Below are 13,121 nucleotides of genomic sequence, written 5' to 3' on the forward strand. Positions count from 1 at the left end.
CCATGGATAATGTTGTAGGCGGTCAACTCCTCAACGACCAAGAATCTGACGACAACATGTTGTCCCTGACCTTTCTCTCCCTTCCGGATGGGTAAGTCAATTCTTTCGGCTGGGTAGACCATCCCACCCCCAAAACCAACCAAGGGGTGGGTGACCGGATGCATGCTGCTGACATTGTATTTCAGCTTTTGCAGGCACCTGAGGCTGATGATGTCTGATGAGCTTCCGGTGTCAATAAGGATCCGTCCAACCAGCTGGTTGGCAACCTTACATTCAATGACGATCGGGTCATCATGCGGACGCCAGACGCTGCCCCTGTCCTTCTCAGTGATCAAGACATCTTGGAAGGAGGAGCTTGCAGACGCCTGCTCATCATCATCTTTGTCCATCTTTCGAAGATGGCTCTTGGTGCCTCGGATGGTAGGGCCACCGCATGAGAACCCGCCTGCTATTGTGTAGACCGGCTCCTTGTCGGTATCCGAGCTACTAGCAGGCTGGGGGGTAGTCTTGGAGGACTGACCCTTGTTCTTCTTCTTTGCCCCGGCTGGGGACTTAGAAATGTAGGTTTTTAACATCCCCTTGTCAGCCAGACGGTCCAACGCCCGTTGAAGGCTGAAGCAGTCGTTGGTGTCATGGCAAACTTCCTCATGGTATTGGCAGAATTTGTTTTTGTTCCTTGATTGAATGGAACTTTTCATTGGATTCGGTTTCTCTAGGGACAACCGGTCCTTAATTTCTATGAGGATGGAGTTGCAGTCCTTATTAAACTCATACTTAGGGGCGTACGGTTTAAATTCTTTCTTTTTCTTCTGGGACGGCTGGTCAGAGTCACTAACCACCCAGATTTCTTTTCTTTTCTTGCTCTCTTCTTTATTTTTGGCCGGCTGAGCAGGCCGGCTGTCTTTCTGTTTGTCAGACTTCTTGGAGTCCGACTGATTACCAGGCGAGCAGAGGTCGGTTACTTGAATATAGCTTTCTGCCTCCCTCAGGGCCGCCTGTAAAGTGAAAGCCCCTTTTCTGACTCGGTCGAACTTAAAAGTAGACCCGTCTCTCAGACCCTTGAAAAATTCTGTAAAAGCCACCTCATCAGACAGTCCTTGAATCTGAATTTTAATCAGATTGAACCGCCTGACATAGGAGCGCAGCCCTTCTCTCTCCCCCTGCTTAATGGTGCTCAAGTCTAGGCTTGTTTTCTTAGCAGGGATGTTCATTGAGAAGTTGGAAGCAAACAGGAAGGCAAGCTTCCTGAAACTATCAATGGACCCGGCTGGCAAGTTGCCAAACCATTGTTGGGCAATGCCCTTCAATGTAGCCGGGAAGCATCGACACCAAGCGGCATCATCCAACCCCTGTAAGTACATGAGGTTGGTGTAAGCCATAAGGTGATCTTCCGGGTGGGTGGTACCATCATAGGTACCTACCAATACATTCTTAACCTTGGTCGGCTGTGCCGCCTCGGTTATCTCCCGGGTGAACGCAGAAGGTTGTTCACCCAGGCGAAGCAGACGGAGCTGCCAATCCAGTGGATGGACATTGTGATATGCCGCCTGACCTCCGAAGAGGGCCAGCTGCATGAAGTGAGGGGGATACTGACCGTAGACCAGAGATGGTACATACGGTACATTTCCAATCATATGAGGGCCAGAATGGACGGTATTACTGCCTGTCTGGCTTTCATGCAAGGAAAGTGCATTCCCTGCAGAGGTGTTATTGAAGCTGTCAGGAAATTTCGACGTGGAAGCCGACTCAGACAACAGTTGATTTCTCTTCCGGTTGATGATTTCCCGGGCATCAAGAGTTGATTTTTTACTTCCCACCGGATGTTGAGTCCGGCGGGTATGGTTGGTATTCCTCTTAGGAAGAAGAATTTTAGACCAATCAATGGTCCCGGCTACCTTCTCCTTTGGATGAGGAGTGGGCTGCCGATCTCTGACTGACTTCCCCTTTTCCAGAGGAGTCTTCTTAACCGTCTGACCCCTACTTGGGCCAGCCCGGCTCTTAGTGATCAGTTCTTTAATTTCACCCTTGAAACTAGTCATGAATCTCATGAGTTCGTCTCGGGTGACAGGGGCTGATCCAGCTGCCGTATGGGTTTCCCCTTCCGGCTGCCCAGGGGGTCGATTTGCACCCCCCTGGGAGGTACCCCGCTCTAGAGTCTCTCTAGGCCGGATGCGCTTGGTTAGTAGAGAGCCATCATCGGCTGTATAGGTTTCGACCTGAGGATCTTCATCCTTTTGGTCTGTAAAGACTTCTGGGTCATTGCCTAGAAGGTTAGGAGGTGGTATAGACTCTTGAACCATCTTCGAGGTACTCTCCCCACAGACGGCGCCAAATGTTTTGGGTGTTTTTGTCCCTCGGGAGAGTTACAATACGAAGACTGATCCGGCGTGAGCTGTACCTGCAAAACTAACGGAGACACCGGTTGGGTGGTGCTCCGCCTCCGACGAACAAGTTAGTAACTTGAAGGGAGAGAAAAAGGTGCGGAAGTTTAGGTGGGTATCTGCTCGGATTCCAAGCTCAGATGTCTCTATCACAAGGACAGTTTGTAATAAATGGTAAAACGTGCCCTCCAAAAGAGGAGAATCTCCCTATTTATAGGGTCCTCGGGATTTGTGCCCCTGATTAGGTCACTGAACCCTAATCATTGGTGGGATGCGCCGCATTGCGGCTTTCTCGGCATTTGGGCCTGAAGGCCGCCATTCCTCCTAGGTTTCTGGAGTGACACATGTCAAGCAGGGATAGGTCCACTTTGGGCCATCCTGGGGCTGACACGTGTCATCCTCTGATTGGACCACGTGGCGGGGTAAAATTACCCTAAACAACTCTCACTCCGTGGGACACCTCCCTCCTCCTCATCATGACTTAATATCTCATTAAAATCACCAAACATCACACACGGAAGATTGCTACTATATTTAATTCTACGTAACATTGCTCATGTAAGATGCTTGTTTTCTTGCTCCGGCCATCCATAAACCCCTACCGCTCTCCAACTAGGACTATTATTATGGTCAAGTACGTCCACCACAAAATGATGAATAGAGAAAGTACTCACTTTAGCATTTAGGTCCTTCCACCAAAAACCCATGCCACCCGAGTTACCCCTACTACTAACACAAATACCATCAACAAAACCACACCTATTTTTAATTCTCGTCAAACTAACATCATCAATCATTGTCTCCATAAGAAAGACAATATTTGGCTTTTCTCTCCAACACCAATCCCGGAGAGCTTTAACTGACCGAGGGTTGGCCAACCCTCGGCAGTTCCAGCTTAAAATTTTCATTGCTCCTCAACCATGATCATCAATTCAGGCATGAACAATTCTTTTTTTTTTTTTTTATTTGGGAAGAACCACGTACAATAATCAATAAACCACAATTGAAAATAACATTCCACTAGCAAAATCACGAGCAGTAAAGGAGCTAGCAGAAAAGAATTAACCCCAATGTACAAAAACAAGACATTGCGAAACCCTATGATGGAAACTCGCTATTATTGGAAGCAAAAACACACCAAGCATCAAAGGAATAGCAGTATATTACGTTCCAATTGCAGAAAATACAAACAAATATGAGGAAAGCGGTAGAAATTGACCTTGAAACGACCAGAAAATACGAACTCGCGAACCCTAGACGAGGGACTCACGAGAACCCTACTACGAGGGACTTTATATCCCCTGCTTACTAGACAAAATTGTTAATATATTTACAATTTTACATAAACATATTGTGTTCATCTAGAAGTTAATTAAATTGGGGCTTCCTCCTCTTATATTTAATCTCTTACTCTATTAGTTGATGGTATAACAATTAATTGAGTATTAGGCCAAGGGTTATAGCAATGATCAATTGAGGTTATAACCCTAATAGATAAGGGTAATAGAGATAAAGGAATTAAATTACTCTTATAAACAACTGCAACTAGAGCTGTCAATTCGGGTAAACGGGTCGGGTTAGTGTGAGTCGGGTCATCTTGGGTCGGGTCAATACGGGTTAATGTCATAACATATGCGGGTCGGGTTCGGGTTGGGTCAATATGCTTGAGTCGGGTCAAGTCGGGTCATACATCTTATCGAGTTTGGGACGGGTTAGTAAAAGGTTGGGTTACATTCGGGTCGAGTGAAAAATAGGTCGAGTTAAATTCGGGTCTTTACGGGTTAAAACGAGTTAGGGTCGTTATTGGGTTCAAGTCGGGTTCGGTTCAAGTCAAATATTTACGGGTTATAATCAGGTTAGGTCATTCTCGGGTTTAAGTTTGGTTCTATTCAAGTCAATAATTTGCGGGTTATAATCAAGTCGGGTCATTCCCGGGTTCGAGTCGGGTTCGATTCAAGACAATAATTTGCGGAAAACATGTTTCGTCCCTGAAATTCGTCCCTAAAACACATGTTGTGAAACTAACCTCTTAAAAATCAAAGTGAAATATTGAAGGAATAGAGTTAGGATTCAATTTTCGTTCCAATACCAACATGAGATAACAACCTATACATATTGATTCAATAACGAGTCGGTTTGAATTTGGGTCGGGTCAATAACAAGTCGGGTTGATTCGGGTCGGGTTGTAACAGGTCGGGTTGAAATTCGAGTTGGGTTTGTAGCAGGTAGGGTTAAATTCGGGTCGGGTAAGGAACAGGTCGGGTTGAATTCGGGTCAGGTTAGGAATAAGTCGGGTTGAATTTGGGTTTTGACGGGTTAAAACGGGTTTGGGTCAATTTCGGTTCAGGTCGGGTTAGGTTCAGGTTAATAATTTATGGATTACATTCGGGTCGAGTCGTCTCTAGGTCGGTTAATGTTCGAGTTCGGGTCTCAAATACTCGAGTCAACTCAGGTCTAGGGTTGGTTTCAAGTCGGGTTAGGTGAGGTCCGGGTCACCATTTTTTCGGGTTCAGACGGGACGGTTAATAGGTCGGGTTAGGGTCGGTATTTCGGGTCGGGTCAGCTTTTGACAGCTCTAACTGCAGCTATTGTTATAATCACGAAATAATGTAATGGAGATTATTCAAATGAACAAATAGAGTTAATTTTTTTAAAAATTTTTAGTTAATTTATATATGTTACTTGTGTTGTTAGGTCTTCGTGTTACTTCTCAAGTTAGTTCCGTTATTTTAGCAATAATAAGGACCTATTTTGATTTAATGAACTGAATTGAACTAAAGTGAACTGAAATTCACTAAACTAAGTAGATCTGAAATGAATATTTTATGGGAGACGCAAATTAGTAGCTAAACTGAACTTAATTGATTGGAGCTGAACTGAATTGAGTGGAGCTGAGCTGAACTAATCTGAACTGAACTGAAATTAAGTTGAAGAGAACAGGCCCTAAGTTAGTGGAATAATAGCCAAATAATATTTTTTTTTCTCTGTTGATTTTTTCATGTTCATAGAATATAGCTTATATAGGAGATAGTGGGTCACATATTCCATTAACTAGTTGGGATCCTAGTTTTTAACCAAATTTGTTAGGTATTTTCTTCTCATTTAATACTAAATCACCCTTAGATGCATCCATGTGCACCCAGATTTATATATAAAAGATGTTGTAATCTTTTAATTAAGCAAGTAAAAAGCATTTTTCTTCATATTATATTAGTACTCTATTGGCCGGGTTTTCTTTGTTCTAAATTTCCCAATAACTTGTAAAATAAATTGGGAATATGAAAAAAAAAAAAATATATGTTACCTTATAAATGAATGAAGAATAAGTGTTAATATTATAAACAAATATGATACTCTATGTGTTTGGCTAGGGGTGAAAGTTCGGTTTGCGGTTTGGATTATAGCCAATACCGAATCCAATCAAAATTAATTCGGTTTCGGAAATCTCAATCCGAATCCAAACCGATTTAAGATTCAATCCAATCCAAATCAAACCGAATTAATTCGGTTTTTCAAATTAGAATCCAATCCAAATCGAAATTTGTTCCCTTCTTTTGCAACATTCAAATTCGAAACCCGAACTTCACCCAGAAAATTCCTGCAATCATTTCTTGTTAACAACATTCGTTGTGAGAGAGTAAGATATTGTGAAAGGAAAATTGAAAATTAGGTTTTTTTTGTAAAGTTTATATATGAAAGGGGAAAGTGGTTGGATACTTTGAAAAAAAAAAATGGGCTTAACGTAATCGGTCAAAATTCGGTTTAATTTGATTGATGACTAAACACAAATAACAGATGCTTAACGAGGATCAAGATAAGAGATGGAAGCCTCGTTTACAGATGCTTCATTTGATTTGTCTTTTTGACTACTAGAGCTACTTGAGGGTTGATACATGTCACTAAAGATAATGAATGCAGGTCTCGAAGGCTCTGCAATAGACGACACTATGTTGCTATTTAGCATGAATACAACAGTAGACATATTAGGCCTGCTCGTTGGATTTTCTTGAACGCATAACAACGCGATTTTGATGCATTTTAAGATTTGAGTCATTTCCCTCTGTAGTTGCGGAAGTATTTGATCCACTGCTTCTACGGCCTTACCTTCAACCCATTTCCTCCATGCCTGAAATCCGAAAACAAACTAATTAGTTCCATTTTCAATTCCCCTCTTTTAATTACTATCTTTTAATTCCTTGAAAATTTTATAGTGGTCGATTGAAATATATATGATCTGACTACCATAATGTTTTAATGAAACAAAAAACTTGGCAACATATTATTACTTACAAAGCTCGGCAGACTTTCTCCTCTTCCCCCGTCTAAAAACTCAGAGATCAGTTTACCACTTATGATTTCCAGGAGTAAAACGCCAAAGCTGAACACATCAGATTTGACAGAAAAATGTCCCAGTTTCACATATTCCGGAGGCATATATCCACTGCACATTGTAGCGCGTGTGATGATTAGCATATATATTGTGGTTTCGAATATATATGAAGTAATAGCTGCAATTATTAGAACAGGACACTTACTAGGTACCTAGAACTGTGGTATTATCTCGCCTACTTTGGTCTGCATGAACAAGGCTAGCCTTGCTGAAATTTGAAATCTTGGGGTTCATTGCTAAATCTAATAGTATATTGCTGGGTTTCAAATCTCGATGGATCACTGTTACTTGAGAATCTTCATGTAGGTAAAGCAAACCTCGAGCAATTCCTAGAATTATTTTGTACCGCGTTTCCCAATTTAAGTGTGCACGCTTGACAGAATCTGCATTCAATATATATACTTAAGATTCACGTACATATATGCTGTTGATGTTGTAAACATGAAGCCTTACCATATAAGAACCAATCGAGACTCTCATTAGGCAGATACTCGTAAATTAAAAACCTTGAATCCTTTTCTATGCAGAATCCTAAGAGTTTTACTAGATTTCTGTGCTGAAGATCGGCCAACAACCAAACCTCATTGTTAAATTCAAGTTCACTATGCCTGCCATTTATTGTGAGCTGCTTCACAGCTATTTCTTGCTCGTTATTGGGAAGCTTACCCTATATACCATGTAAGGAACGAACAATGTTGAAATCAATTTAGAGTAAGAAGATTATTCGAATTTACTATTTTCTCGGTTTGTCAATGATGAACTCTAAAAAATTAACATTACATTAATTGTATGCATTGCACAAGACAAAGCTAGCTATGATATCAGTACTCGTACCTTATATACTTTCGTAGGACTGCCTTTCCCAAGCCTTTTAGCGTTAGAGAAGCTATCTGTTGCATCTTGTATTGTGATATAATCGAATTGCAAGGAGTCAACACATGTTATCTGTACATTGTCTTGAAGGGGAAAGTGGAAAAATATACAACAGTTTAGAATTTATTTCAAGTAAGGTAAAAATTGTTGATATAATTTGCTACTCCTCTGTTTTAATAGCAAATTATATCAAACAAATTTTGAAGTGTTGATTTTGCTTGACAAAGTATTGTAGTTGTACTTACTCCTAACTTGTTTATGTATCCTTTTTTTTCTTTTTCCCGAGAGCCACAATCCAAGTGCAGCTAAAGGAATAAGCAGGACAACAACAATGACAATCCATTTTTTGCGACTGTTCCATCCTTTTCCTGAATGACAGATAGTAATCAAGCAAAAAAACAACATATTTAAATTTAAGTATGGCACATCATATAATGGAATTAATGTTCAATGTAATGCCACGCGTTCCCAACTCGTGATAATGAAGAGATGCGCTTAAAGGTGAACAATTAATTAATAGAATTTGGCATAAACTATCTATATAAATTAGATCTTTTACCATTACTATATCATTATAGCCTACCAAATTAGTCAGAGAAATATAGAAAACACGAAACAACGAAAATTGTTGCTATTATGATGAGAATATATGCTATCATTCAAGAATTAATGAGCTAAAAAATAAAAAATAAAAAAACTTCACCTGGCTTACTTTGGAAATGATTTGAAGGTGAAGCAGATGGGGATAAAATTGGCAATTGCGAATTACTAGACATGTTTATAAATGGATAGTTCTCAAACTGAAGACTGCATGACGGTCCATATATTCCTGCTCCAGTTACATTGCTAAAGTATGACTCTAATTGTCTAATCCCCACTTGCAGGCAATCAGAACAATCTGAATTGGATAAATCAGGATTGCACTGCATTAATCCATACACTGAGAGAGAAGCAGTAACATTTTCAAATCCAATTGCAAATTTATTACGGGAATCCCTTGCAGACACGACGTTTTTTAGTCCATCAAACAAAATCGAAAGCTTATACCTGAACTTTTCTACATCAGAGGCAGGTATCTTGAATTTACTCATCGAGCTTGTACAGTTGGGGCTGAGCTCTTTGATTCCAAAAATAGGCCTATTTGCATACCGTACCATACAATTTCTATAGTGATACCCAATGGCTTCCTTTTGTGTGGGACAATCCTGTGGGAGCCTCTTGGTGGAGTCAGCCAGGCAGTCTTGACAGTCAGAAACTGAAAGATCTCCCCTACATACCGCGATTCCATAAACTTGGTTCGGGTAATCACCCACTGAAAATTTGTAGAATCCGTTTTCAATTTGAGTGGTGGTATATATGGTGGACAGAAGTGTGTTAAGGTTATTACGGTAGGCACTTGTGCTTGTATAATTGCCGGCGGAATCCATACACTTAATAAAGGAGAATGTAGACTGAGCGGCGATGAAAGTAAGTTGTGTAAAGAAAACTAAACAGAGCAACAAGGACAGACTTGAAGGCTTCATTTTTGTTCCTGGTTTAATACTAATGATATAAATTAATTAAATCATGAAATTAGCGGTATAACACTTGTATAGTTGTATTGCATATACTTTCGGAAGAATACGTACAAAACATTGATTGATTGAGTGAGGTTTTGCAGTCATTTTCAATTATTCAGATTTGATTTGACTTCAAATTCCTGTGATATGATTTTTCATCGTATTTTATAAAATTTTAAGATTTTTCCAAATTAAAATGGTGTTTCCATGTCATTTAAAATTTAGACTTTTCATTTTGGTCCATGTGTTTTCTTGACTCCTTCAATCACAAATTAAAATGATAATCAGAGAAGATTCTATCAGAAGCTTCTAATATTCTGTTCAGGAATGTTCTACTGTACAACTCAGCATTAGATATTTATCGCTCTTTGTTCTAACTGGCAGAGTTAATTAGAATATGTAACTAACTATATACGAGTATATTTTTTAGGTGTATTTTTCTTCAGTTTTTTCCCATAATATTATTCCCAAAATTAATCTTACTTACTTTTCTCTCAATTTTTCTACTGTTTCTAGCTTAACAGAATCAGTTTCATATTTAACAAGTTGCAGGATCAAATAAGTAAAATTCATGTGAATTGAACACATTGTTATTCAACTATCCAAAGATGTTACTTAAAGTTGTGCTAAAAGACTAACAAATTTACTTGAAGTTGGCCGACTCATGGAAATTTAAGTTCATCTTTGCAACACTTGAATGATTGACCATGAATTATTGCATCACCAATCGTGGACTCGTGGTTCAATTTATATATGATCTTGATTATACAAGTGTTTACAAGATAATAACTGAACCAATAATTAAATTTCTCTATCATTCTAATCTAAACTTTTATCCAACAAGAGATATCAAATAAATTGTGAATCTGTGATCTTCACAAACAATCTGTTTAACGTGGATGGAGATCAGTAATCGAATCATCATTTGTAGACAAACTCACTAATTGTCTTTCCTTATGATTATCAGAGTTAGTGTCCATAGTGGCATTAACACTAATTATTAATGAATCAGCTCCCTCTTTTGTGCTTCGACATAAGAGAGATCATGTATATAAGCTACAAATGATTATTAAGGTGAATGTGTATTATAAGAATGTTATAACAACCGTGTTTGTTGAGTTCATACTTAAAGAAAACTCGAAAAAGAAAAAATTTATGAGAAGAAACTAATGATAAGAGAATGTGGATAACTTTCTTTTGGTATGGTTGGTACTTCTTCATTGTATGATTTTTAAATTCAAATATACTAAAATTAATACAACCATGTTGCCAAATTGTTACTCAGAATAATGATACATTAAGCCAAATTTGGTTTCCCACTTGATAAAGCAGCAGCCCTTGTCCTATTAGGGACTAGTCACAGGTAGCACACATTGTTAGAAAGGACTACAATATTGGTCAATTGTAGAGTCTATTGTGAAATTATGGGGCTACCTTCCTAGAACGAACAAGCAACCTATGGGTGTTAATTATTGGTGGTTTTTAGAGAGAGGTGGAGCAAACAATTATGTTTTTTTTTTTTTTTTTGGAGAAAACTATGATGTTGAATTGTAATTATGACTTTTTTTTTTTTTTTTTTTTCCAGGTGGCGCTTTTGCAAGTTTTTAGCTTAGTCAAGTTATTAACTTCAATTCCAAATTAATAAAGTGTTGTACTCAAAGTCAAAAAATTCTGAGATTTTCAGGCACCGGAAAAATCCGTCGAAAATTTCCGACGAAATAGTAAAATCCGTCGGAAACTTCCGACGGGAATTCCGTAAGAAAGTTCTTTAAAGCAATTAAAAAAATGCCACGCCACCTCCACTACCCCCATCAAACCACCACCAGCCCCTCCACCCCATCAGACAACCACCATCCCCTACACTACCCACCATTAGACCACCACCTCCACTACCCCTACCAACCCCTAACCCTAATCCGCCACCACCACCAGCCCCCACCCAATTTAAACCCCACCCACCCAAAACCCAGATCTACCCACCACCACCATGACACCGCAATCCAAAAAAACAACAAACAAATCTGACCATAACCAAGATTTACCCACCATAAATTCGATGACCCAACCCCTAAAATCGGAACTCCAACAACTACCACCAAAAATTTTCAAAAAAAAAAATCCCAAAAAATAATTAACAAAATAAAATCAAAATTAAGAAAAAAAACAAGAGATACATACCTTAATTTCACCGAACAAAACCATAAATTGGGTTTATGAGGTGAAATTCGACCTAGAGTTTTCATGTTCGAATTTCACCTAAAAACCTTCGTTTTGACCATGAGACTTTGAATTCCGTCGTTCCTCTAAGCTTTTTAGGGTCAAACCAAGAAAGTCCATGATAAGTGTTTTATTTGTCCACTTATCATGGCATTTTTAACACAATTTTATTGTCATTTTCCCCCCTTTACCCCCTTTCCGACTCCTTTTTTGTGTATGATTACAGCTTTTGGCTTTCCCGATCCTTTTTATGTGTGTTCGTGTTTGTAGATGCAAGGAGAAATTGGTTATATAGCATGAACATGAAAAACTATATTGGAAGCAAAGCACAAGAGGAGAGGACGTGCAACCCCTGAGGAGAGGGCGCTCCTACCCCAAGCGCCACAATTTGCCTCTCTTTATTCCCAGCTAGGAGAGGGCGTGCACCATAGTAGGAGCGGGCGCTCCTCCCTGATCTTCCACAAACTGCCTCAAATTGCTGCAGGAGCAGAGGGCGCGCAAGAGCCAGGAGAGGGCGCTCCAGCCTGAGGAGCGGGAGCTCCAGCCTGAGGAGCGGGCGCTCCTACATGCAGACCCGACTTTTTGGGTGGATTTTACGATGTGACTTCGGGGTGTATAAATACGACCCTTGGCTTCAGTTTTCTGCATCTTCTTCCTTGGAGAAGATCACCTTCTCCCCTTTAGTCTTCTTAGGCCCTTAACTCTCTAAACTCTTTTTAATTAGCTTAGTTTCTCTCAAACTCTATCATTGAAGTAGATTAATTGAAGTTTGTATTCTCACTTTCAACATTTTCTCAACCTTGAAGCTTCATTAGTAATTTCTTTCCTCTATCTCTTACTCTTTATTTTCTGTTTTTAAATTGCTTTGAATTATAGATTTCTCTCTTAATCTTGGTTAATTATTGTTGCATGTTCAATCTACTTTGTTCTTACTACTCTCTTCAATTTGTTAGATTAATTTTGAACTTAGATATTGTTGTTAGAATGTTCTTTACCATGTTTAGTGAGTAGTTAGTTAGCTAGGGGTTGGGTGAAGACCCAACCAAGCCATGGGTTAATTGATGTTTGTGTTTGCATGTTCATTTTGGGTTGATGATTGATTGTTAAAGAATTGGTTAATTGCATGTGTAATTGGATGGCCACTTATTGCTCATGTATTGACTTCTATGCTTGCATTGAAAGATGAGGTCTAGTTGTGAGCCCTTTCTTGTATGATTATGCTAAATTCCTCTTGATTACGGTACCTCGTTTGGATGATGTAGTAGTCTTAGTTGCAGTAATTAGGAGAGAAATCTCAATTATTTGTGCCTTAGTACTATCTCGAACCGATCGAAAGACAAACCCGAGTTAGTAGTCTACTTCCCATCGTTAAAACTTGGTTGGCCTATCTTGTTAGTTGAGTTTAGTTTAGGAATGCTTAGTATTGTAGTTTCGAAAGAAGTGAACCTTTATGTGTATGATTAGACCGAATTTCTATCTTGATTACGGTTCCTTGTTTGGATGATGTAGTAGTCTTAGTTGTGATAATTAGGTGAGAAATCCCAATTATTTGTGCCTTAGTACTATCTCGAACCGATCGAAAGACAAACCCGAGTTAGTAATCTACTTCCTATTGCTAAGACTTGGTTGGCCTATCTTGCTGGTTGAATTTGGTTTAAGAATGCTTAGTGTGGTGGCTTCGAAAGAAGACAATGTTGAGTG

The 13,121-nt window shown here is 39.3% G+C and overlaps 1 protein-coding gene across 1 annotated transcript; it reads right to left on the reverse strand.

Annotated features, from left to right (window-relative positions):
* Window positions 1-6,180: 6,180 nt before the first annotated feature.
* Window positions 6,181-9,167, reverse strand: LOC145578312 (cysteine-rich receptor-like protein kinase 26). Its single transcript, XM_081635655.1, has 7 exons — window positions 8,357-9,167; window positions 7,897-8,012; window positions 7,606-7,716; window positions 7,225-7,438; window positions 6,917-7,154; window positions 6,672-6,822; window positions 6,181-6,507 (listed from the first exon to the last, which is right to left on the reverse strand). Exons 1-7 carry the CDS (start codon window positions 9,165-9,167, stop codon window positions 6,181-6,183), a joined length of 1,968 nt encoding a protein of 655 aa, XP_081491781.1.
* Window positions 9,168-13,121: the final 3,954 nt, after the last annotated feature.

Source organism: Chenopodium album, chromosome 14, assembly GCF_948465745.1.
Source record: "Chenopodium album chromosome 14, dcCheAlbu1.1, whole genome shotgun sequence".
Classification (NCBI taxonomy): domain Eukaryota; kingdom Viridiplantae; phylum Streptophyta; class Magnoliopsida; order Caryophyllales; family Amaranthaceae; genus Chenopodium; species Chenopodium album.